This window comes from Leptonotus elevatus, chromosome 10 (assembly GCF_054856555.1).
Source record: "Leptonotus elevatus isolate MCC_2025b chromosome 10, RoL_Lele_1.0, whole genome shotgun sequence".
NCBI lineage: Eukaryota > Metazoa > Chordata > Actinopteri > Syngnathiformes > Syngnathidae > Leptonotus > Leptonotus elevatus.
In genome coordinates, this window is record NC_141248.1 from 19,715,812 (window position 1) to 19,737,267 (window position 21,456).

General features: G+C 42.3%; 5 protein-coding genes across 14 annotated transcripts; 3 read left to right on the forward strand and 2 right to left on the reverse strand.

Moving 5' to 3' along the window:
- The first annotated feature begins 433 nt into the window (after positions 1 to 433).
- h6pd (hexose-6-phosphate dehydrogenase (glucose 1-dehydrogenase)) lies at positions 434 to 10,123 on the forward strand. 5 transcript variants are annotated; one of them, XM_086086240.1, is made up of 6 exons: positions 3,021 to 3,070; positions 3,810 to 3,880; positions 6,420 to 7,080; positions 7,158 to 7,275; positions 7,347 to 7,616; positions 7,703 to 10,123. In XM_086086240.1, exons 2-6 carry the CDS (start codon positions 3,861 to 3,863, stop codon positions 9,040 to 9,042), a joined length of 2,409 nt encoding a protein of 802 aa, XP_085942366.1. In that variant the 5' UTR covers positions 3,021 to 3,070; positions 3,810 to 3,860; the 3' UTR covers positions 9,043 to 10,123. The 5 variants fall into 5 exon arrangements, with proteins under 5 accessions (XP_085942365.1, XP_085942368.1, XP_085942366.1 ...); XM_086086241.1 differs by lacking the exon at positions 3,021 to 3,070 and adding an exon at positions 3,424 to 3,505; XM_086086239.1 differs by lacking the exons at positions 3,021 to 3,070; positions 3,810 to 3,880 and adding an exon at positions 434 to 589.
- On the reverse strand, positions 9,969 to 13,419 carry LOC147167520 (uncharacterized). 2 transcript variants are annotated; one of them, XM_086086252.1, is made up of 6 exons: positions 12,253 to 13,419; positions 12,115 to 12,177; positions 11,966 to 12,045; positions 10,665 to 10,795; positions 10,450 to 10,516; positions 9,969 to 10,307 (listed from the first exon to the last, which is right to left on the reverse strand). In XM_086086252.1, exons 1-6 carry the CDS (start codon positions 12,438 to 12,440, stop codon positions 10,255 to 10,257), a joined length of 582 nt encoding a protein of 193 aa, XP_085942378.1. In that variant the 5' UTR covers positions 12,441 to 13,419; the 3' UTR covers positions 9,969 to 10,254. The 2 variants fall into 2 exon arrangements, with proteins under 2 accessions (XP_085942378.1, XP_085942379.1); XM_086086253.1 differs by having other exon boundaries at positions 9,969 to 10,312; positions 10,445 to 10,516.
- rbp7b (retinol binding protein 7b, cellular) lies at positions 12,263 to 14,340 on the forward strand. Its single transcript, XM_086086263.1, has 4 exons — positions 12,263 to 13,178; positions 13,308 to 13,486; positions 13,788 to 13,889; positions 14,140 to 14,340. The coding sequence occupies exons 1-4, from the start codon at positions 13,028 to 13,030 to the stop codon at positions 14,191 to 14,193; spliced, it is 486 nt and encodes a 161-aa protein (XP_085942389.1). The 5' UTR covers positions 12,263 to 13,027; the 3' UTR covers positions 14,194 to 14,340.
- A 21-nt stretch (positions 14,341 to 14,361) lies between these two features.
- cenps (centromere protein S) lies at positions 14,362 to 15,673 on the forward strand. Its single transcript, XM_086086265.1, has 5 exons — positions 14,362 to 14,559; positions 14,643 to 14,766; positions 15,221 to 15,254; positions 15,339 to 15,405; positions 15,502 to 15,673. The coding sequence occupies exons 1-5, from the start codon at positions 14,530 to 14,532 to the stop codon at positions 15,592 to 15,594; spliced, it is 348 nt and encodes a 115-aa protein (XP_085942391.1). The 5' UTR covers positions 14,362 to 14,529; the 3' UTR covers positions 15,595 to 15,673.
- On the reverse strand, positions 15,474 to 20,727 carry tardbpb (TAR DNA binding protein b). Of its 5 annotated transcripts, XR_015096233.1 has the most exons (7): positions 20,088 to 20,727; positions 19,207 to 19,370; positions 18,962 to 19,111; positions 18,698 to 18,868; positions 18,100 to 18,583; positions 17,158 to 17,304; positions 16,322 to 16,471 (listed from the first exon to the last, which is right to left on the reverse strand). XR_015096233.1 is itself a non-coding variant. In XM_086086245.1 (6 exons), the coding sequence occupies exons 1-6, from the start codon at positions 20,326 to 20,328 to the stop codon at positions 17,240 to 17,242; spliced, it is 1,275 nt and encodes a 424-aa protein (XP_085942371.1). In that variant the 5' UTR covers positions 20,329 to 20,727; the 3' UTR covers positions 15,474 to 17,239. The 5 variants fall into 5 exon arrangements, 3 of the variants coding, with proteins under 3 accessions (XP_085942371.1, XP_085942373.1, XP_085942372.1); XR_015096234.1 differs by having other exon boundaries at positions 15,474 to 17,304; positions 17,369 to 18,583; positions 20,088 to 20,726; XM_086086245.1 differs by having other exon boundaries at positions 15,474 to 17,304.
- Positions 20,728 to 21,456: the final 729 nt, after the last annotated feature.

The window sequence follows — 21,456 nt, forward strand, 5'->3', positions numbered from 1 at the left end:
TGCTTTGATTTTTTTTAAATACTAATTCTGATTTTTTTTTCATTTTATTTATAGTGACAAAATGTTTTTTTTTCCTTACCATTTGAGATTTAAAAAAATGGCTTTAGATGTTTTTTCCCCTAATTGTTTTACGCACACATCTGTGCACCCAACTCACACATGCCAGACAAACAGTGGCCCTCCAGATTGCGTCCCGTGGGTCTCTAAAGTCTGAGGTTATAGACATGACAGCTGGGCTAGCACACTGCATGGGCCTATGCTTGCTTTAATGACCAATTCCTACACACACACACACACACACACACACACGCACACCTATATACACACACAGGATGCACCATCCTGTTTATTATTTACTTTTCACAGTAGCCTGCCAACCTGGGAGGCCTCTGCAGTAGCATTACAGTTTGTCAGCTCTTGTGTGGACGCTTTGCTGTGAAATTTCAGGGTTGAACTACAACAAACAGTCCAAATCTAATTCTGTCAACAACTGGGTGACTGAGTTGCTGGGGTTTTTTTGTTTTGTTTTTTTGTTAAGGTTTTGATCACAATTTATGATCATCCTCAGTCAGCGTGGAATTTTCAAATTGTAAGTACATTAAGTTCAAAATGGGGGTGGTGATGGATTAAGTGAAATACAATTATTTAGTTGTTTTTTTAAAGAGTAATCTGATGTGCCGTAATTTAATAATGACTGCATTATGCAATAAATGATGGTATATCTTGTTTAAAGTACATTGACTTTGTTCTGTGAAAAAAAAGAGCCCATGACCATTCCACTGTTGGAATATTTATTTTGGTTTATATTTTCTTAAAGATTTCTGTGTATTTTTTTATTTGTATTTTTGGGTAGTTTTCTTTAAAGATATTGTTTCATTTATTAGTTTGTTTCTTTTTTTAGAGAAACATATAAAACATATTTCTGTTTTAATGTTTTTTTTTAATTGTTATTGGTATTTTTAAAAGTTCCTTTTAAATTATTTGGCTTAATAATTTTTTTTTAATTGTTTCATATATTTGGGATAGATAACTAGATTTTTTTTTAAAATTTCATTTCATGTTGTAGATTGTTAAAAAAAAAGTTTTACATTTTGTTTCATTTCTTTGTGATAGCTTTCTTTAGATTGTTTTTAAACTATTAGCTTTCTTTAGATTGTTTTTAAACTATTTGTTTTTCAAATGTTCTTATTTCTATTTTTTGAAATGTGCATTTCGATTTTTTTCCCTCAAGATTACAAATCTTTCTTTGATTATTTTTTTTTTGTTAGCATTTTTGGTATGGCCTAAAAATATGTTGGAAATCTGTTATAAATTGTATGAAACAACAAAAAGCACCAGCTGTCCTGCTAGATAAATAAAAAATAAAAAATCTTATTAGAGTGGAAAAAACAAGAGGGTGTCAAAAGTTAAAAGGCAGGGCTCGAAATAAGCGCAGTTTGCAAAGCAAAATTAGCATTTCGTGCCAAAATTAGAATGTTGCTCCTCAATAAAGTCAAATTCACAAAACTGCTCCACAAAAGAAAGAAAAAAATATTTCAGCCCTGAAATGGTAATGCATATAATGAGATGTAAAGCTTGACAGACATGCATTGGAATGGGAGCTGCTCAATAAAGGGGACAGTTCTGTGTTGACAACTGGTCAGCAAAGTCAAAGGGAGGGCCGGGTCGGCAGTGTGGTCCACAACAATTGCCTCATTATTTGGCCAAAAGGGACACCTGTTTAGTTTGTGGTGGGCCTTCATTCGGGAGGGTGATGACATCACACAGCTGAGAAATGTATTGAGCCACTTTCTTACGCATAGGCAAAATGAATTATTCACATTTTTTTGATTCCAGATAAAATTTTCAGTGCTTTTATTTAATTTAGTATACAGTAATTAATTCAGCTCTTTGTATGCAGTGATGATTGTTTTATTGTGCTTTATAAAGTTCAGTTGAGTTGAATATTGAAACAAAATTACAGTAACTATTTGGAAAAGACTTCTAAACCATGAATATAAAACAATCCAGTGACAAAAAGTAAGGCTGGTAACTGAGCGTGGCCTTTTTGTGCCGTGTGACGACATTCTTCTGCCGTTTGTAACCTCAAAATTTCGTAAGTCGTTGTAAAAGAGGACCTCCCTTTTACTGTACCTATTGTTCTGTCATTTCAGAAACACTACTGGAATGTACAGAACCCCAGACATGACGTAGTGAGTGAATAAAAAATTGTGGTCTACAGAAGTCTGCTAGCTCAATGCTAACACACAGTGTAAAAGGGCTAATAAAGCAAGGACAGTTGCGGTAATTGTAAACGTTACACACACAAATCCTATTTGAACACAAGCAGTAGCAACACAGCAGACAATACTCACAGCGCACGGGCATATATTCTTTATCCTCTGCTAAAAAACAAACAATATTAATAATCGTGATAATAATAATAAATATTTTTACAACTTGTAGCACATCTGTTTGTGGCAACACAGTGGACAACTGGTTAGCACATCCGCCTCACAGTTCTGAGGTTGTGGGTTCAAATCCTGCGTGGAGTTTGCAGATGCTCACTGTGTGGCTTTTCTCCGGGCACTCCGGTTTCCTTCCACATTCCAAACACATGCGTGGCAGGTTGAACACTAAATTGTCTGAGTGTGAATTGTTGTTTGTCCATATGGGTCCTGCAAATAATTGGCTGTCGACCAGTTCAGGGTGCCTCTTCTAGTCTTCTTGCCCAAAGTGAGGATACCGGTACAGAAAATGGATGGATATGGCCTGGCTGTATGTATTTTACTGCCCCCTAGTGGGCTAGGTTGTGCAAACCAGATGCAAAGTGTGTATTATTTATTATTATAAGTATTGTTTTGTTTTTACATTATATGTAATGATTATTACATATTGTCATTATTATTGTAGAGTGATACTTTTCTTAATATATTTTTATGTATTTTTTACAATTTGGACGCCCAAGTGGGAATCAAAATGGAGCGCGCCTTTCCCAGAAATTGCGTCAGCATCGTGATGTCACGTGACCAGGGCAGGAAGTGTACGAATCCACTCAGGCTCACAAACGTTGACACGAAATGGAACTTTGGTACGTTTTAGTATCTTTTAATTCTTTCATAAGTCAACTACGTGTACTGTATATTCGCCGTTAAACCATTTTGGTCTGTTTCCCCTGTCAAAATCCACGTCACGCGGCTGCGAAAGATATTACGTCAACGCGGAAGTAGAGTTTGACAGCTCGCAGGTGGAGTTGATGATTTCCGGTTTTGTTTTGTTTGTTTTGGGGTTTTTTGGCAATGTTTTTGCGCCGATACTGAAGATGTATAGCCAAGCTGTTTTTTTTTGTCACTCCCAGTTGAAGTGTACTATAAAACAAAAGAGGATTAATCATTGTATATCTAACGAAACTATTTTATTTCGTTTAATATCTTATTAATGCTAAGCACACCTATACAACAGAGCATAATATGCAGACATACAGGACCATGTTGTTTCTGCTCAGTGGGAAAGAATCTTACTGGAGGTTAGTGCTAACCAGCTTGTTGCGGCACAACACTTGGACTGGGCAAAGTACGGCCCGGGGCCCCGCAGTCTCTGACTGGCCCTCTCAGAGACCATGAAGTCAAAATAAGATGTAAAATATGTGGTACTTTTATTTTATGTGCACATGTGTGGAGATTGGACCAAATCTGCGGTGTTGCCAACGTAGCAACGTTTTTGCTATATTTAGTGACTTGTCTGACGCCTCAAGCAACAATTTTTCCAAAATAGAGACAAGCAAAAATGGCAACATGGTTCTAATGTTAAAATGTTTTTATCTTGCACAGTGGAAGGAAGAATGGGGCCAAGAGGATTTGGCCTGATAATACTCCACACAAATGTACAGTTTCATAGGACGGTATGTATTGCGTGTACAATATTATTAGTCAACACTGTCAGTATACTTATCTATATATTTGCAATTGCTGAGTAGGAACGAGTCACGACTAATATGAGTTGGCGGTTGGTGCACAAAAGTTTTGTTTTGTTTACAATTTGTATTTCCTAATTATGATAGTACGTACATGTACTATTTCTATACACTTACCGTTTTATTGAAACAACCTTTTTGTCAATACATTCAAAATAAAAAAAGCTGAGGCTAGCATGTTGGCTTGGCCTTTGGCAAATGTTCTGGTTTCTAATGTGGCCTGTTCTAGTTACAGTATTTCCGTGCAATCATATTGATGTATAGACTCACAATTAGTCCCCTTTCATCTGACAAGTGTGAGGGCTGGACGGGCCTTAATAATGCAGCGTGGCGGATCGTTTTCTCTGCCATTTCATGCCGGTGCAGCATCACATGCCTTCATAGAAGATAGAAATCTAGTGAGGTGCTGAATGAGTGTAGTGTTTTTAGATTAACATATGCTTTTTTGCTGGTTTGTGTGTGCAAATTAACTCATTTGGAAAAATGAGCTGAATCCAATAATACAAGCAATGCAGTGTCTCGAAAGCACTACAGAAACCACTGAGTGCTGTCCCTACGGCGGCGATGTAACCTAAATTTGGGTGAAAGTTCTGCATGAGCAGAACAGTTTTTTAAGATGTCATTATCGTGAAATATTTGAAAAGCAACCCTTTCAACGTATCCGGTGAATCAAATAAGTAGTTGTTGAGCCTTTTTCTGTTTTGTTTTTATTGCATGAAGAAGTCTCAAGGACCCATAGTCAAAATCGAACAGAAAGTCGGCCATTTTGGCTTGTATAGAATCAGCGAAGTATATCATTTTGGACAAATGCGAAGTCCTACTCTGGAATTTGCCCAAATGAGCCCAATGGAAAGGTGTCCTTGACAAATCTGTAACACTAGATTGCCAAACTTTTTTGCTTAAACCATTTAATGTGGGTGGAGCATGGCATCAAAATTTGGTGATTAGTTTGAGGGTTGGCTGTGAAAAAAGGAGCACGAGGGCCCATTCATTGCTGCTGTCGGCTTTGAATCTAGCTATTTACCAATATGATGCACAAGAAATAAATGCTGTTAGATGAATATTTGTTTTTTGTGTAGCAGGGTGACGCGTGTGTTTACTGTAATGTTGTCTTTCCCATTTTGCCCAATACTTGACTTTGTCTTCTCAGAAATCAGTCGGGTTGTTGAACTTTTCCGGCCCACTATGGACAGCGGCACTATTGTAGCAAGAGAATCTCAGTGCCTCTGGGCAAAGTACAAAGTTCCCACCAGTACAAATCCCACTAGCTGGTGTCCTCGGATCACTACACTCATGACAACGCAACAGAATTGGTGGCTCTAGTCTAGATTTGACTTTCACAAATCGCGGCGGAGCATTTCAGACTCCTTTTTACCACAACTTTGGAATTTTGGGTAGGTTCAATTTCATTTTATATCCTTGTTGAATTTTGATTTACATTGATTATTGCCATCAAGTGCATTGTTTGAGCAACAGGGGCAGGGTATGTATGTATGTATATGGCGGCAGATCACATCAGCAAGTTATAATAGGAGGGCTATGAAAACTTCTTCTAAGGAAAAATCCGCAAAAAAATAAAAAAGCTTGGTGTTGGGGTACACCCTGGACTGGTCGCCTGTCAATCGCAGGACACGTATAGACAGACAACCAGTCACATTACATTCACCCCTAGGGACCATTTTGTCTTCAGTGAACTTAATATTGTGAACCTAATGTTTTTGGTAAGTGGGAGGCAGCCAGAGCACTCGGACAAAATGGAGAAAACATGCAAACTTTAAATAGGATGTAACCTCAAGGTCAGAACTGTGCGGCATACGTGACCACAAAGCCACAATGTTGCTGCTATCAACATCATCACACACTTAAAAATAAAAACAAAAAAAGCTGCTTTTTCATCTATCGTTTCCTAATTTCCTATGCGATGATGTCTAATTTCTGGCCAATGCCGGATGTTATGACTATATGTATGTATATACTATTATATGACCAGCGTTGGGTTATTTTTAACTGCAATTGTTATCATCACCGGTGTTGATGTGGCGCTGACTGTCGCAGACAGTTGAAAGTCACAGATTATCTTTCCTACTGCCAATGTGTCGGATGATTTTGTGGACTTTCAAACAGGTAAATATTGCTTCTTTTGTAACCAAGCACTTCTGATTTCGCAGAATTGATTCGCTTTTTAATCTTAAATGAACTTTTGCTTTTAGCTTTTCAGAGGTACATCGTAAAGAAGCCGGGTATTTTTTCATGGCGAGGTGGTGATAACTATTTTGGGGAAAATAAAGAAAAAGACCACTAACATTTATGTAAACACTTTTCGGAAAATATTTTGTTTGACCAAGTGGCTAGCGCAGCATATTCACTTATTAACCCTGTTTGACACAAGGTTCATAAAAGTTCAAATTAAGAAAATAAAACCTAATTATACAGTGTAAAATAAGTGTACATTTCTGTTTCCATCCAGGGTGTGGACACTTGAATGCCACAGCATGTATGTGACTACGCTCCTGCTTCTGCTTGCAATGTGCGCCAGCAGAGGACATGGTGAAGACCAGCAAAGTCGCGGCCACGTTTCCATTGTGGTAGTTGGCGGCACGGGGGACTTGGCAAAGAAGTACCTCTGGCAAGGCTTTTTCCAGCTGTACTCTAAGCAGGTCAGCAGCGGGAACAGTTTCTCCTTCTTCGCCGGTGGACAGTCGCCCGTGGACAAGGCCACGCCGATATTCTTCGGTATCCTGAAGGCGATGTCATGCCCGAAGGACGTCTCTGATGAGCGCTGCGCCGTGCTCAAGGAGCAGTTCTTGCGGCTAGCGCAGTATCGGCAACTGAAGAGCCTTGATGATTATCAGGATTTGGCCCAGCACGTTCGGCGGCAGGTTCAGGACGAAGGGCTGACCGAGGCCGGGCGACTATTTTACCTCTCCGTGCCGGCATTTGCATATGCGGATATCGCAGATAAAATCAATAGCAGCTGCAGGCCTGTCGGCGCGGCGGCATGGCTCCGAGTGGTTCTGGAGAAACCTTTTGGACATGATCTGAGGAGTGCACAGGTGCTTGCGGCTCAGCTCGGGAAGGCTTTACGCGATGAAGAAATGTACAGAATTGACCATTACTTGGGGAAACAGGTGAGGACAACCGTGTCAATGTTACATTTGCAACTCTTTTGACTTTGATCGGCTGTTTTTCCGCTTTTCTACATCAGGTGGTCTCCAAGATCCTTCCATTTAGAGTCGAAAACAAGAAGTTTCTGGATCCCATCTGGAACAAGTACCACATTGAGAGAATAGAGATTGTACTGAAAGAGACTCTGGATGTACAAGGTAACTCCACACTCCGCACTTTTGATCCTCTGCTGTATTCTACATAGGTCCTTGTCATTGTTTCCTCGTAGGTCGTATTCCCTTCTATGACCAGTACGGCGTTATCCGCGATGTAATCCAGAACCATCTGACAGAGGTCTTGGCTCTCCTGACTATGCGGCTTCCTGCCAATCTCAGTGACAGCGAGGAGGTTCTCCAAAACAAACTGCGGCTCTTCAGTACTTTGCTGCCATTGGGCAAGAATCAGGCGGTGGTCGGCCAGTACCAAGGCTACCAAAGCGAGGTTCAGCAGGAGCTCAACAAGACCAAAGACTACGTCAGCATCACGCCAACGTTTGCAGGTTAGAATTGAAAACGTTTTGATAAAAAATACTGAATTGGCTTTTTTTTTTGGGTTGACTTTCTCAGTTGACTTATTGTGTTACAGCTGTGCTGGCGCACATGGATGCGGCCCAGTATGACGGCGTGCCCATCCTTCTGATTTCGGGGAAGATGTTGGACGAGCGAGTGGGATACGCACGGGTTCTCTTCAAGAACGACATGTTCTGTCTTCAGCACAGCTTTCATTGCAAGCCGAAAGAGATTATCTTCTATTTCGGCCATGGCAGCCTTCAATACCCAGCCATTCTCGTTTCCAAGAATCTCTTTAAGCCTTCTGTGACGGAAGGCGAGTGGAAGGAAGTGATGGATCACGCAAATGTTAACGTCCTAGGCTCTCCTCTGTCAGACTACTATGTCCAAACTCCAAAGGCGCCGCGGGAAGCTTATGCAGAATTAATTTCTCACATTTTTGCCGGACACAAAAATAGTTTCATCAGTACTGAGAATCTCCTAGCATCTTGGGACCTGTGGACCCCGTTGCTTGAGAGCTTAGCTGGCTCGTTTCCCCGCGTCTACCCGGGAGGGGCCGACAACGGCGACATGCTGGACGTTCATCTGAAAGGGAAGGAGATCGCTTACATCAGTGATGTGGTACTTCTCGGACCGGACCAGGTAGGAGGTGAGTCTGCAAGGAGTTTCCTAGTCATGCAAGGCAAGTACCGCGGTGCCGGCATGGTGTCTGCCTGGGCCGAGGAGTTGGTGGAGCGTCTGGCCACCGACATCCAGGAAGCGGCAGAGGCGGCCGTGCTCCAGGGTGGCGTTTTCCACCTGGCCCTCTCCGGCGGTTCTACGCCCATCGCGCTCTTCCACAGGCTGGCTCTGCACCACTTCTCCTTCCCATGGAGCAACACGCACATCTGGATGGTGGACGAGCGCTGCGTGCCACTGACCGACCCGGAGTGCAACTTCCATACCATCCACCAGCACGTTTTGCGGCACGTGCGTATCCCCTATCACAACATCCACCCGATGCCGGTGCAGTTCAAGCAGCGTCTGTGCGTGGAGGAGGACGCCACAGCTGAAGTCTATCAAGAAGATATCGGCAGATTGGTCAACGGCTCCAGGTTCCACTTTGTACTCCTTGGAGTCGGCCATGACGGACACACGGCCTCCCTTTTCCCCCACTCCGAAGCGGCCAACAGCGACAATGGCCTGGTGGTTCTCACCGAGAGTCCCGTCAAGCCGCACCGGCGCATGAGCCTCACGTTGGGAGCGCTCAACCGAGCCCACAGGGTGGCGCTGCTGGTGATGGGTAAGGGCAAACACGAGCTTGTTACCCAGCTGAGCCGGGTCAAGGACGATGCAAACAAATGGCCCGTCACTGGGGTGAAACCCACCAATGGCACACTTGTCTGGTACCTAGACTACGACGCACTTTTGGGTTAGGGATCATACTACAGTGAAAGCTAATACAATAAGTTCTTTACGCCCACCTAAATCACTGTGAACCCCTCACTTTATCCAGTGCCTTTATTTCATTGATTGTATCCACTGTGGTAATATCACATCTCAGGTAAAGACAGAAAAACGATTCCAGCTAAAGCAATGGTAGATTTTAGTTTTGTGATTTGAAAAAAAATAAAAATACACAGTACATTTCGTAGACTAAATTTTACTCTAAAAAAAGGCTACATTAGATCCCAAACTTTACACTTGGAAGAGAGTAAAATACTAAAAAAATAATAACAAACAACAAAAACACTCAAGTGTTGAGAAACGATCCCACAACCTTCAACATGGAAGACAGCCACTCTACCACTTGAGCTATGCCAGACATATTGTTAGTTAACAATAGTGCTGGTGTGTCCAAAAGGAGAACAAAAATGGAGGTACGAGGATTTCACCTTTCACCTGCGACATATTGACACGGAGTAGGAGTGGCATGTGTCAATGGTTAGATTGGCTGTCTGACAACCTGAAGGTTCTGTGATTGTTCCCCAACTGTTGAGTGTTTGTTTTGGGGGCGGAATATTTTACTCTATATAAAGTTTACTCTGTTTAGACTGGGACCGAATATCGTTTTTTCAAAGCAAAATTTACTCTACAAAATGTAGTGTATGTTGAACAGATTGGTGCTTTTTTTTTTTTTTTTTTTTTTGTATATTGACTTGAACCTGTATTTGCAGTTCCTCTTTACAGTAAGTCAAAAGAATGTCTTATGAGTCTGATCCATTTGCTGGAACATTTCCTCAAACTGTAACGTTGTCCCATTACATGTGCATTCATAGTATGACTTCCTCTACCTGGGTTTCACATTGAAAATTCAAAGACACATTTCTGCTTCTTGGAGATGCCCCCCCCCCCCCCCAACATCTGCTGGTCTAACATCACTTGTAATTATATTTGCATCAAATGTGTTACATTTTCAACAACTTCCTCTGACGGGTTTCAACGGGAAACAAACATAAGGATCCGCATAAGGAAACACCTGCTTTGTATGAAGTAAAGCATTAAAACGTGAGCTGGATTAACTCACTTTCTCTCCTTTCATTCCCATGGTTTTGAGTTACCGGCTCGCCGGCGGCATGGAAACCGCATGAATTGTTAATATGAGCACTATCCGATGTCCATGTGAGACAGCTGGGCTGGTTTTATTGCTCATTGTTGCTGCGTATTTGTCAGCCACAGTCCGCCTTTGACCGCCAGCACGCCTACAAAACATGCGGGTGTTATAAAAGAACACAAAAACTGAAGCAGGGAAAATACATGCACATTTATAACATCTGGACCAAATTATTTAAATTTGTGTGACCTCACACATGGGGGGGGGGGGGATCACTGTATCTCATTTACCTGTGCTCAAAATGGATGCCACGGTGATGAAAACAGACATGTGGTACAGCTCAGGTGTGGTTGTAGCCTGCAGAAGTACAAAGTAAATTGTTAGAATATTTCATTGAATGTTTGTGTCTGTTTGTGCCCTGCGATTGGCAACCAGTCAAGGTCAAGCGGTTTAGAATATGGATGGATGAATGCGCCACAATTCAAGTTTGAATTCAGTTTCTTACGCATGCGGCCGCAGTGAGCGTCAAGATGGCGCAGCACACCCCGTGCCCGAACGACAGCAGTCCGAACGCGTGACAGGATGCCCACAAGCCCTGAGGGATGAGCTCTACGAGGGTAAAGACCACCGAAAAACCTGCGGGGGAGAGTTGGCTGTGCTTTCAAGTATCCTGCATCTCTCACAAATGAGGTAGTGTTGTGGAAAATTGAGGAATTTTAACTGGCATATGTACTGTGGAAAATTGAGGAATTTTAACTGGCATATGTACTGTAGCGGATAGCGTAAAGGCTAAGGACGGGCATGAAAGTAAGCAGAGAAGCGGAAAAATTTGCCAATTGTCAAAATCAAGAATGCAGGTCTATCAGTTAGCTCTGTCTCAAAGTAGGTACTTCCTAAGAACGCTAGTCGGACTGACTTGTTTTTCGCTCATTTATAGTACATACCGGTATATTCACAATTGTAAACTTATTTCTATAAGTTGATTAAGGAGGGCCTTGAAACAAAATGTGACTTCTCTCCGCTATCGTGTTAGCAGCACAAAATGCATGTTAGGATAGTTTCCCAGCTAACAAGTTACCAATGTTAGATTATTGATTTCTAACACCAACCAGCGCATCCTTCGTTTGCGCAAGCTGACAAGAGCAACGTCTGGGATTTCTGTGCATTTTTTGTTTATGCGTACTTTAAACTGGAACAGGACTTGGCCTGTGACTTTTGGCTTTTTATGAGATCACAAGGACGTAAGAACGGTCAAGAACAAGAATGGAGAAACTGCTTTTAATTCCAGCAAAACCTCAAACACACCACTGAGTGACAATATTTCTCAGCAAAACCTTTCTGTTCCCTCTCAAATCTGCTATTATCTTAAATGATTCAACCCCAATTTTATTTTTATTTTTTTTACAATAATGTGTTCTATGAAGCTCCACTGGTCTAAATATGGTATTCTTGTTAATATTGCCTTAGTGAAATATGAGTTATGAAGCAAAATCCAGCCATTTTTATCCATCACAGGGAGCGGCCATTTTGCCACTTGCTGTCGACTGAAGATGAAATGGCAAAATGGCTTCCCTCTGAGATGGATTAAAATGGCTGGATTTTGCATCATAACTCATATTCCACAAATGTAATATTAATCAGAATGTCATCTTCAGACTAGTGAGATCACGTGTATTATTGTCAAGAAATGTTTAAGGTTGACTTCCACTTTAAAGATGAATGATGAAATGTGACATACTATATATGGTTGTTAATGTTTTTTGTTGGTGTTGGCCTTTGGCTCCGCTGTAGTGTATCGTGTTTTACCTGAGGCGATGAGGGAGAGGCCGACGGAAGCGGTCAGGCTGTTCAGTAAGGGCTGCTTACAGTATCTTGCCGACGCGGGCCTTTTAAATCAAACCGACACTATTTTGATGTCGAATCTTTGGCAAAAGGCTTTTTAGTTGTCAGGCTACCTTGCTATGACGTACAGCTGAGGGACCACCACGAGGGCCGTGAACACCGCGTTGACAATTTGGCTGCGGAAAGAAACACAATTTAAAAACTGGCAATTTTGTTGTTTGTTTGTTTTTAAGGAACAAAAGTTCACGTACAACTTGAGCCTCTGGTTCCTGGGTATCCATCTGCTAATGCGGTGCGCTACCAGGATCAGCAAATAGAGAAACATTGCATCGGACGTGAGCTTAACAGCAGTTGCCAATAATGTGAATGGGAAGGAGATTGTGTTGCACCCGAGCAATACAATCCTTCCGCCTCCGATGCTAGCGTCACTTAGCAACATGTCATTTAGGTAGGTATGTCTATCAGGAGACACAAAAAAAAAGTCTCAAGAAGCAATACCTGAAAAGAAACAGGAAGTCTGCCATTGTGTTTTGAAGCAGGGCATATTTGTCTCATTTTTTAATTATATCCTGCTTCAAAGACAAACTTGCCCTAGACATTATGTCCAATTGCTACCAGATTTTAACGACACATAGAACACAGATGTGCTAAATTCCCCCGTGGGTGGACCGTGGAGCACTGAAGCAAAGGTTGACGACTGACCATAAAACATGAAACTCTAATAACTCCACTCCAAAATTCAGCGACGAAAGTTAGTTTCTCCAAAATGTGAACAGAGGGGGACGGATTGTGTTGCAAAGACGTTTCCTGGAGCTCAGATTCTGCCCTGCAAATTTTATTTTAAAGATTGGGCTTTTAGGTTGGCTCCTGGCTGACCCTTAGCCACCCATAGCACAGCAACTGTAAAGGACCACTTCTTTCCGCAACGACAATACTTACAACAGGAAGAGCGGTCTTGGCTAATTTGTGTAAAAGGTCCCGTTCCACCCCTCCGGTGCTATCACCTCTGGCCTAAATTGACACACAATGAAACATACAGTACAACCCCGGAGCTGTTTAAAAAATCCCCTCACTTCTGATTGTGGAGCCACGAGAACGTCCGAGATGGCGGTCAACTTCACCGGGACGTGGGACATGGTCAGCAATGTCAACTTTGAGGGATACATGATTGCTCTTGGTAAGCATTTTTTAAGTTGCCATATAATTTAATAATACTGACCTGACTGGTGACAAATATTTTTTCTCGGATTCCAAGTGAAAATTGCGCCTCAATATGACATGGACCGCATCCTCTTGTTTTCCACAGGTATAGATTTCGCAACCCGCAAAGTGGCGGCCTTGCTGAAGCCTCAGAAGGTGATCAAGCAAGACGGTGATCGCTTCACAATCAGGACCCTCACGACCTTCAGGAACTATGAACTTGCATTTAAGGTCGGTGAGGAGTACAGGGAGGAGACTAAGGGAATGGATAACCGCATATGCCAGGTAGGATAAAGTCTACAGTGAAAACACAAGACTAAAAACCCAAAATTCTCCCCTAAAAATTGTTTCACTTAGAAAAGTGACATTTGGTAGGCATGTGTATCACACACACAAAAAGAAGGCTGCCATTTTTGTGGCCATTAAGGTTCATTTTGGCCATTTTGATGTGTCTTTGAAATAAAGACCTATTTGTTATTTGACCACAATCTATCACACAAACTTAACACGTGCAGTGTTTAACATTCCATTCATCATGATGTGTGGGTGCTGATTCCACACAATCCCAATTTGTTCCCTTTTTTAGAGTGTGGTCAACTGGAAAAATGACAAGCTCGTGTGTGTTCAGCGAGGGGAAAAAAGCAACAGAGGCTGGATTCACTGGATTCAGGAAAATGAACTTCATTTGGTATGATTTCAAAATCATTGTAAATGGTCCTCTTGTTTTGTTATGCGAGATTCAAGTCGTAACCTTACAATACGATGATGCTACTTTATTCTATTTATCATTATGACTTTAATTTGGAAGATTTCTTTTTTAAATATACAACTTTATTCTCACAATATTATGAATAATAGAATGTATGAGTTGAGTACAAGCATGTAATAAGTATTGCTTCAAATGTACAGCATATGATGTGGATTTTAATCTTTTTCAGGAACTTACCTGTGAGGATCGAGTCTGCAAGCAAGTTTACAAAAGGACACTCTGAATGTTTCATCTCTGAATCATAACCATTTAAAATGATCTTAAATGAGTTTTACACGTGTAACTTGGAAATATGAGTATTGTTTTGGATGCAGTACAAACTCCTACCACATGGTGTTGCTGTTGAAAGTATTAAAAGAAAAGTCACTGAGTGAGTCGTTGGTTGGTTTGTCTTGAATTTGTGCCGCGAAGTTCCTTCAGCTCCCAACTCCAAAAACAGAAACTTGCATAAAGTAGTTGCTTTTTTATGACCATTTTGACTTTACGTCATTCGGAATGGGGACCGAATGAAGCTATATTTTAATTGAAGTTTAGTCGGTTTAATAAAAAAATTAAAAACATGTCGGAAAGCGAGGACGAAACGCGTCTGGTAGGTAACCATAAACAGCCATGATGGATGTTACCAACTAGCCTACTGTACGTAAAATGTGAATAACACTCTTTGAATTCCAGCGACTAAAGGCGGCAATACATTACACGGTCGGTCAGATATGTCACCAAATGGCCGAGGATCACCGCAAAGAGTTTAGCCGACAAGTGGTGGCGGCCATAACCGAGACAGCCTTCAGACAATGTGGTGGGTGCCGATTGATGCTACGTTCGTCTGCTTTTCATTAAAGGCAAAATACATTAAGACGTATGACGTAAGACTGAATGCTCAGTTTTATTGTTTGTAACAAACTATTTATTTATATTGGTTTAAAAAATGATTGAAATTCATCTATTCGTTTAGTATTAATGCTCCCTTTATTTTAAAAACATGTTCTCCAAATTTTTGTTAAATAACTGATTTTAAAAGGTTGACATTTCGAATTACTTTTACTTATTAGCTTAAAGATAGTTTAAGATTAGCACCATCTAGTGGCGAACTAGAACATTCCCAAAATTCTGCCTAGAGGTAATGCTCAGTTTCATTTTATTGTCTAATACTGTGGGTGTATTTTTCAGCTGCAGCACCTAAACTGCAACTAAATAATAATAATATATGAACTGACATTGACTCAAAAGTCCTTTTCTTGGTTCTCTTTCAGAAATATTTGCTAAGGACCTGGAATCGTTTGCCAAGTATGGATTTTCCCTCCCAACATTAATTGATGAGCTGAGGTGTTGTAGGTTAACCTCAAGGCCATCTGAATTTTCTGATTACAGACATGCCAAAAGATGCACTGTGTCAGCAGAGGATGTAAAACTTCTGGCCCGTCGCAGCACTGCATTGGTGAGTTTTCCTGGTCAGATACGTTTTAACAATATGCCACAACGATAAAAACTCTCCAACACACAGAATTTCTTATTTGATTCTTCTTTATTTCAGTCAGTGCACATACAGAGGAAAAGCGCAGAAGTGGAAAAAGAGCAGAAGGCCTTGAAAAAGAAGAGCAAAGAGACTCACGAGAGCAGAGAATAAGACACAGGCAGGTCCTTAGTCCACACTCTTCTTGTCCCAAACATTCTAATAAACATGTCAACAACATGGCAAAAATTCATTTCGGTCAGATTTAGATTGGTGGGGGGTGGGTGGGGGTGTCTAAGGCAGGATTTACACTGCATGGTGCAAGTGACAATTCCAATGTTTGTTTTTACTGTTAAGTGAACACAATTAGCATTATGTCATGGCAGTGTAAAGTGGGGTATGCATGAAATTGCATACCTTAAGACCATATACAAGCATACGAAATTAAATAAGCTACATTAGGCGTGTCATTAATTGTCAATAATTGCTTACCCACATTCAATCAAAGAGGCCCTGGCATAAACAGGAGGTTGCAAGTAAAGAAATGAGATTTAGCCCATGTGTTCAATCGGTATAAAGAAAGCCATTTTGTATCTGTATCACCTGAAATACACAATAAAAAATGGAAATGAGCATAATCAGAATTTCAGGCACTTAGACCAGCAGTGTAAATCCAATTGTCTTGCTGATGCGTTGGCATCAGCTCTGTAACAAGTAGCCACACTCATTGATGACTTTGTAAGCTTTCTACAAAAGCGTAACATCAGTGACAATTCCACAGCTGCGAAATTAGCCAGACAGTCGTCCGATCACCAAAAGAGCATGGAAACAGACCCTTTTAGCCACTCATAGCGTTGCATCAAAATCTCTCTTAGGCCATACAAGCAGAGGGGGAAAAGGAGCGTTATCTCTCTCACAAGCTAAGAAAGTGAGCAAAAAGACAGGTACTACCCCGTGTCTGGGAAGGCCACACACTCAAAGTGTTGGAACTCCCGTCTTCGTCCTTCAGTCGGGGTTCAAATGGAGACCTCGACCAGCGGAGCCCAAGGCCCTAGATGTGTGAATTGAATTAGTCTCTTTAATCCCACGCAAGTAACATCAACTAAATCTATTCAAATCAACTTTATTAGACAGCTCTCTTCATTTGACAGTTTTGTCCAAACACCTCACAAACATCAATAGCCTATATAAAAAGGGGAGGGGGGAGAGGGGGACCAGTAGGACACCACTCCACGTTCTCACATCACACGTGTCCCCACCAGGGTTTCATCAGTCTGCGTCATCCACATCAAATACACACATACAGATCAATCCAGGAACAAGGAACAGCACACATCATACAGCATTCAAATTAGATTATAGAAACATTACAAAGAGCACAACACTCCAACTACATTTTCATGTCGACACATGTTGAAAATATTGCAAAGATTAAAAGGAGAAAAAAAAATCTTTTGACATACTAATCAGAAGGATGTCCACGTATAAGTGATGGGAGGCGCTTGTAGCATCTGCTCCTTACATTCACACATTCATAGAAAATCAGTCACATTTTGGGGGAGGGGGGGGTCGTTCACCGCACAAGCAGTCCTCAGTCCGCTCACTCACCAACCGCTCCACTCTTCGCCACAAGCCATCCTCACTCAGATTCCCCCCCGCATCCAAAAAAATGTCACTTGCGCAGTTCTCTCTTCAATCATAAGTGGAGAAAAAAAAAAAAAGTGAAAACACACCCACCGTCTCGTGAGAACATGCGGAGTGAAGCCGTTGTTTGATGGCATAGCATTTACACAGGCGGGAAGAGGGAGAGTGATAGCAGTTATCGCCCCCGTGACAATGCTGCCATATTGGAGCTTCCTCGCAGGGAAACGGAAGTGAGGTCAACTGCAGAAGAGATTTCAATGAAGGCTTTTGTCCACTTTTGACTGCAAATAAAAGTTGCACTTACAAAAAAAACATGTAAACTTTCAACCAGATTCTCCCCAGTGCAAGACTGCCAGAAAATTAGAAACGTAGTTGGATAATGGCAAACGACAAACATGCATTTGTCTTTCTTCATCTTCAATCAGCAACAGTACACAACACATGCATTTGAGAATCCAGTTGAAACTGATATAAAGGAGACATAAAAATAAAAATCACTTCAGTCGCTAGTCAATAAATAGGGTTGTCCAAACTTTTCTTCCAAGGGTTGCTATACAGAAAAACTGAAGGATGTTGTAAGAGCTACCGACGTGCTTCACGCCATTAAGCCCACTAGATAATGTCGGGGGGCAGATGCCGAATCACATCTCCACTTTCCAAACCAAAACAGGATCAACCTGCATTAAAACTCACCATGACACGGACATGAAAGTGAAGCAAACAATTGCCGCTGTGAGGCCCAGCTTCCCGAATGATGGTGTGATTGGTGGAAAACAAGAAAGTGAGAGAAGAAATCTCTTCTATCGCATTGCAATTGTTTATTTTAATAAATGCCACAAAAATTACGGTGGCCTGCAAACGGCCCTTGGGTAGCAGTTTGGACAGCCCTGCTCTAAATAAAATCATTAGATTATTTCTCCCAATGTACAAAACATCTTCCACAAAAGTGTTCAGATACGCAGACACCCGAAATAAATGTATTAATCTCTCTCTCACAATACTTACCGCACGCACACACTTTGCTTTTTTACATACCCCACCCAGATGACTTTGACTCCATGCTGGACCCAAACCCTGAGCTAAACCCGCTACCGCCACTGGTGGAGTTTGCGCCCGTTCCCCAGCCCAGGCTGGCCGAGCCTGCGCCGTAGTTGCTGTTGCCGGCGCTGAACGACTGACTCTGGTCTCGACCGGTGCTGGCGCCGCTGGTGCCGCTGGCCGACGAGGACGACTGCTGCTGGCTGGCCAACATGCCCATCATCCCCCAACTGCTTTGCAGGGCCGCCTGCGCCGCCGCCATCATTGCGGGGTTCAGGTTGAAGGAACCGAAATTGGCCATGTTACTGTTGGTGCTGCTCCCCATGCCGCTGCGGCTGGCCCCGAACGCCTGGGCGCCAAAGCCGTTTCCGAAGCGCCCGGTGCGGTCAAACTGCCTGTTGCCGTGTTTGGGCTCTGCGTTTGAGATGTGGACACTCACGCCTTTGATGATCAGGTCTTCGCCGCACAGAGACTGAGCAACCTGGATGGGGTGTGAGGAAAAGCACCGACACTCATCAGATCAAGGTAAAGCGGTTCGAAATTATATCTAGGAGATGTTCAAACGAGAATTGTGAAACACTTGGCTAAACGATACCTGATCATCTGCAAATGTGACAAAGGCAAAAGCGCGGAACGGCTTGGGGATGAAGACGTCCGTGACTTCTCCGTACTGCATAAAAAACTGCCTCAGCTCATCGGTGGTCATGTCCTCAGTGCAACGTCCCACAAACACTTTGCGGCTCCTCAGCGGCTCGTCTGGACCTGGCTGTGAACACAAGATTAGTAACAGGTTAGAAAAACAAGTTTTCAACTCCGTTCAATGTGTTGCGGCGGTGTGTTGTGTTTGCGAGGACATTACCATATTCCCCTTGGAGTTGGGGAACTTGCAGTCGCACCATCTGCCGTCAATCATATGGCGCTGGGCGATGACTTTTTCCTGGGATTCGTACTCCGTGAACCGCACAAAGCCGAAGCCTTTGGAGTTTCCCGACCTGCCGTCTCGTTTTACCTGGCCAGAGGAAAAAACGGCACACTCTGGTGGCTGATCGTCAACACACGCGAATATGCAACAAGGGGCGTTTTACCCAAGTCATGCGGCCATACCTGTACCATGATGACTTCTCCGAACGTGCTGAAGTAGTCTTTCAGGTCCTGCTCGGTGGTTTTCCATGGAAGACCAAGCACGATCAGGTCCGACGTCTTCATGTCGCCCCGCTTCATTTTCACAGCCGACGAGGCATCGATTTCGTCCATTTTCCTTTTGTTGTCTGCATATAAGACACTCTGCTGTCACGGGAAATCTCTGACGAAAAGTCTGCTAGCTAAATGCTAAACATAAAATAAAAATATTACAGAGAGGCAAACAAAACTAGCATTGATGTCATAGCATTTACCCCATGGAGCAACAACAAATGTAGACGGACAATAACAATACTCAGGCATTTAATCTTCATTCTGTGCAAAAACTATTAATGCATTTTACTGAGCTGTTGTACACATTTTCTTCAGATATTTATTTATTGTGCAGCCCCCTGTTGGCTAAGATGCAGCAGCACAATTCCCATTAAATGATCACGATGCACAAACTGAGTGAAAATATAAATATAAGAGTAATAAAAGACCTGAACCGTATAATCACAGTAAAATAACCGATTCACGGAAGGCTCAATATTCCTCGCTACAGCAAATGATCACTCAGCTGTGGTGTTAGCAGGAGCGTTGCCGGTCACAACAAAATAACCACTGCCAATACATAAAATGCTTTAAACGCCGTGCCATCTCGCTCGGTGGGCGTCCCAAATTGAAAAACATTCCGTTTTCAAAACTCGCAGCAATTGATTTGGCCATGCCTGCAAATGCCGAAGCTTCCCCGCCCCCCTCATGACGCCAACACTGTACGTCAGTAAAGTAAATGTAAACAATGTGCTCACTTTGACTGTCATTTCGAGAGGGGAAAAGTCAAACAAACTTGTGATTCATTTTACCTTTTGGATAGTTGACCACGTACACCATGTTCCCCCAGCCGGTTTCGGGTGCGTGCAAGACGCCCTCTACGATCCGCACGCCACGCATGCACTGGGACACGGGGCTCCTGAACCGGAGGCCACACGCTCCGGGGAACTGAGCCGACACCGTCGACAGAAGAACGGTCCCGTCGTCCTCGGACGGGATCTCCATAGGCTCCTCGTTCTCCTCCTCGGCCACTCGGACGTAAACCTCGGCCATTTGTCCGGAGTTACGATGGCTAAGCAACTAACGGCACTGAATTACAAAATAACTAAAACGAATTACAGTAGATAGTTATAGTTTTTTAAAGGTTGAACTAAAAATTCTATAAAGTTATACCGAACAAGTATTGAAGTACGCATGCGTGCCGGTTCTTTGTTCGTCCAACGGTGTTGAATGTCAACAACGCACTAAAAGTACCTCTCGAATGCATTAACGTCCACGAAAATTATGACAAAAGCAACAAAAAAAAATCATCGCGTTAACACTCCTCGGTTGCAACTGCGTTTCTATAAAATATCATCTCACCCAGAAATACGACATAAAGTGTTTTTGTTGTTCCACGAGGTACGACACTAACACCGCCATGTACGGCTCGTTGAAACAGGATTACTTGAGAGAAGCAGGACGTGCGTCATCAAAAACGGACAGATTTATTTTACGCGGGTGAATGAGACCTTTTTTCGTCGTTAAATCGCGTCGTATTGCACTTATGAGTGGTCCTTTTTAACTGAAACTCTAGTCAACTTAAATAGTGTTGCTGCCCTGAATGCGATTTATAATTTTAGTTAGTTTTGTTAGTTTGAATGTTTTGTATTATCGAACCACCCCCGTTTTGTGTCCCAACGTGGTACAGCCCACAGAGCTCTACGCTACGCTCCTCTGAAACGATAGCAAGATGGCCGACCACCTGCATTGTACGTTTCGTAAACAATAACAATCAAATTGTGTTAGATTCATATGGTGGCCAGGAAGTTTTATCTTTTAACAGCTCTCAATACCACATTGCACATACATTAGCTTCTTCGATGTTGGTTTCATAACATAAGCGCTTAATATATACTGTATATATAGAGAGAGGAAATTGTCTATCTGTATGAAGTGTTTAGTAAGTCAAGCACGTCAGCATCACAATTCTGTTTTGTATTCGAATCTCAACTGTGGCCTTTCATTTCTCCCCTATCTTGCTTAATCTGAAATTGAATTAGATTTAATGCATTCTCATCAAATATTTTCACTCAAGGATTGTAAATTCATTTAGCGACTCTGTTGATGGTCTTAACGTGCCCAACAAGTGACAAGCAAGTGGTATGGTAAGGACCTTCCTTGTACCTTGCTTCTCCCGAA

What these genes read in the sequence shown, in the direction of transcription:
- h6pd (XM_086086239.1), top strand. Translation starts at nt 555, where the DNA reads ATGATCATCCTCAGTCAGCGTGGAATTTTCAAATT. An exon ending in ACCATTACTTGGGGAAACAG is followed by an intron (nt 7,081 to 7,157) that starts GTGAGGACAACC and finishes TTTCTACATCAG; the next exon opens with GTGGTCTCCAAGATCCTTCC. An exon ending in AGAGACTCTGGATGTACAAG is followed by an intron (nt 7,276 to 7,346) that starts GTAACTCCACAC and finishes GTTTCCTCGTAG; the next exon opens with GTCGTATTCCCTTCTATGAC.
- LOC147167520 (XM_086086253.1), bottom strand. Translation starts at nt 12,440, where the DNA reads ATGTTGCTAAGTGACGCTAGCATCGGAGGCGGAAGGATTGTATTGCTC. An exon ending in AGGAACCAGAGGCTCAAGTT is followed by an intron (nt 12,178 to 12,252) that starts GTACGTGAACTT and finishes TTCTTTCCGCAG; the next exon opens with CCAAATTGTCAACGCGGTGT. An exon ending in CGCTCACTGCGGCCGCATGC is followed by an intron (nt 10,517 to 10,664) that starts GTAAGAAACTGA and finishes GTACTTCTGCAG; the next exon opens with GCTACAACCACACCTGAGCT.
- rbp7b (XM_086086263.1), top strand. Translation starts at nt 13,028, where the DNA reads ATGAAACATACAGTACAACCCCGGAGCTGTTTAAAAAATCCCCTCACT. An exon ending in TGGATAACCGCATATGCCAG is followed by an intron (nt 13,487 to 13,787) that starts GTAGGATAAAGT and finishes TCCCTTTTTTAG; the next exon opens with AGTGTGGTCAACTGGAAAAA. An exon ending in AGGAAAATGAACTTCATTTG is followed by an intron (nt 13,890 to 14,139) that starts GTATGATTTCAA and finishes AATCTTTTTCAG; the next exon opens with GAACTTACCTGTGAGGATCG.
- cenps (XM_086086265.1), top strand. Translation starts at nt 14,530, where the DNA reads ATGTCGGAAAGCGAGGACGAAACGCGTCTG. An exon ending in GACAGCCTTCAGACAATGTG is followed by an intron (nt 14,767 to 15,220) that starts GTGGGTGCCGAT and finishes GTTCTCTTTCAG; the next exon opens with AAATATTTGCTAAGGACCTG. An exon ending in GACCTGGAATCGTTTGCCAA is followed by an intron (nt 15,255 to 15,338) that starts GTATGGATTTTC and finishes TTCTGATTACAG; the next exon opens with ACATGCCAAAAGATGCACTG.
- tardbpb (XM_086086245.1), bottom strand. Translation starts at nt 20,328, where the DNA reads ATGGCCGAGGTTTACGTCCGAGTGGCCGAGGAGGAGAACGAGGAGCCT. An exon ending in CGTGGTCAACTATCCAAAAG is followed by an intron (nt 19,371 to 20,087) that starts GTAAAATGAATC and finishes TCTTATATGCAG; the next exon opens with ACAACAAAAGGAAAATGGAC. An exon ending in TCACATTTGCAGATGATCAG is followed by an intron (nt 18,584 to 18,697) that starts GTATCGTTTAGC and finishes CACCCCATCCAG; the next exon opens with GTTGCTCAGTCTCTGTGCGG.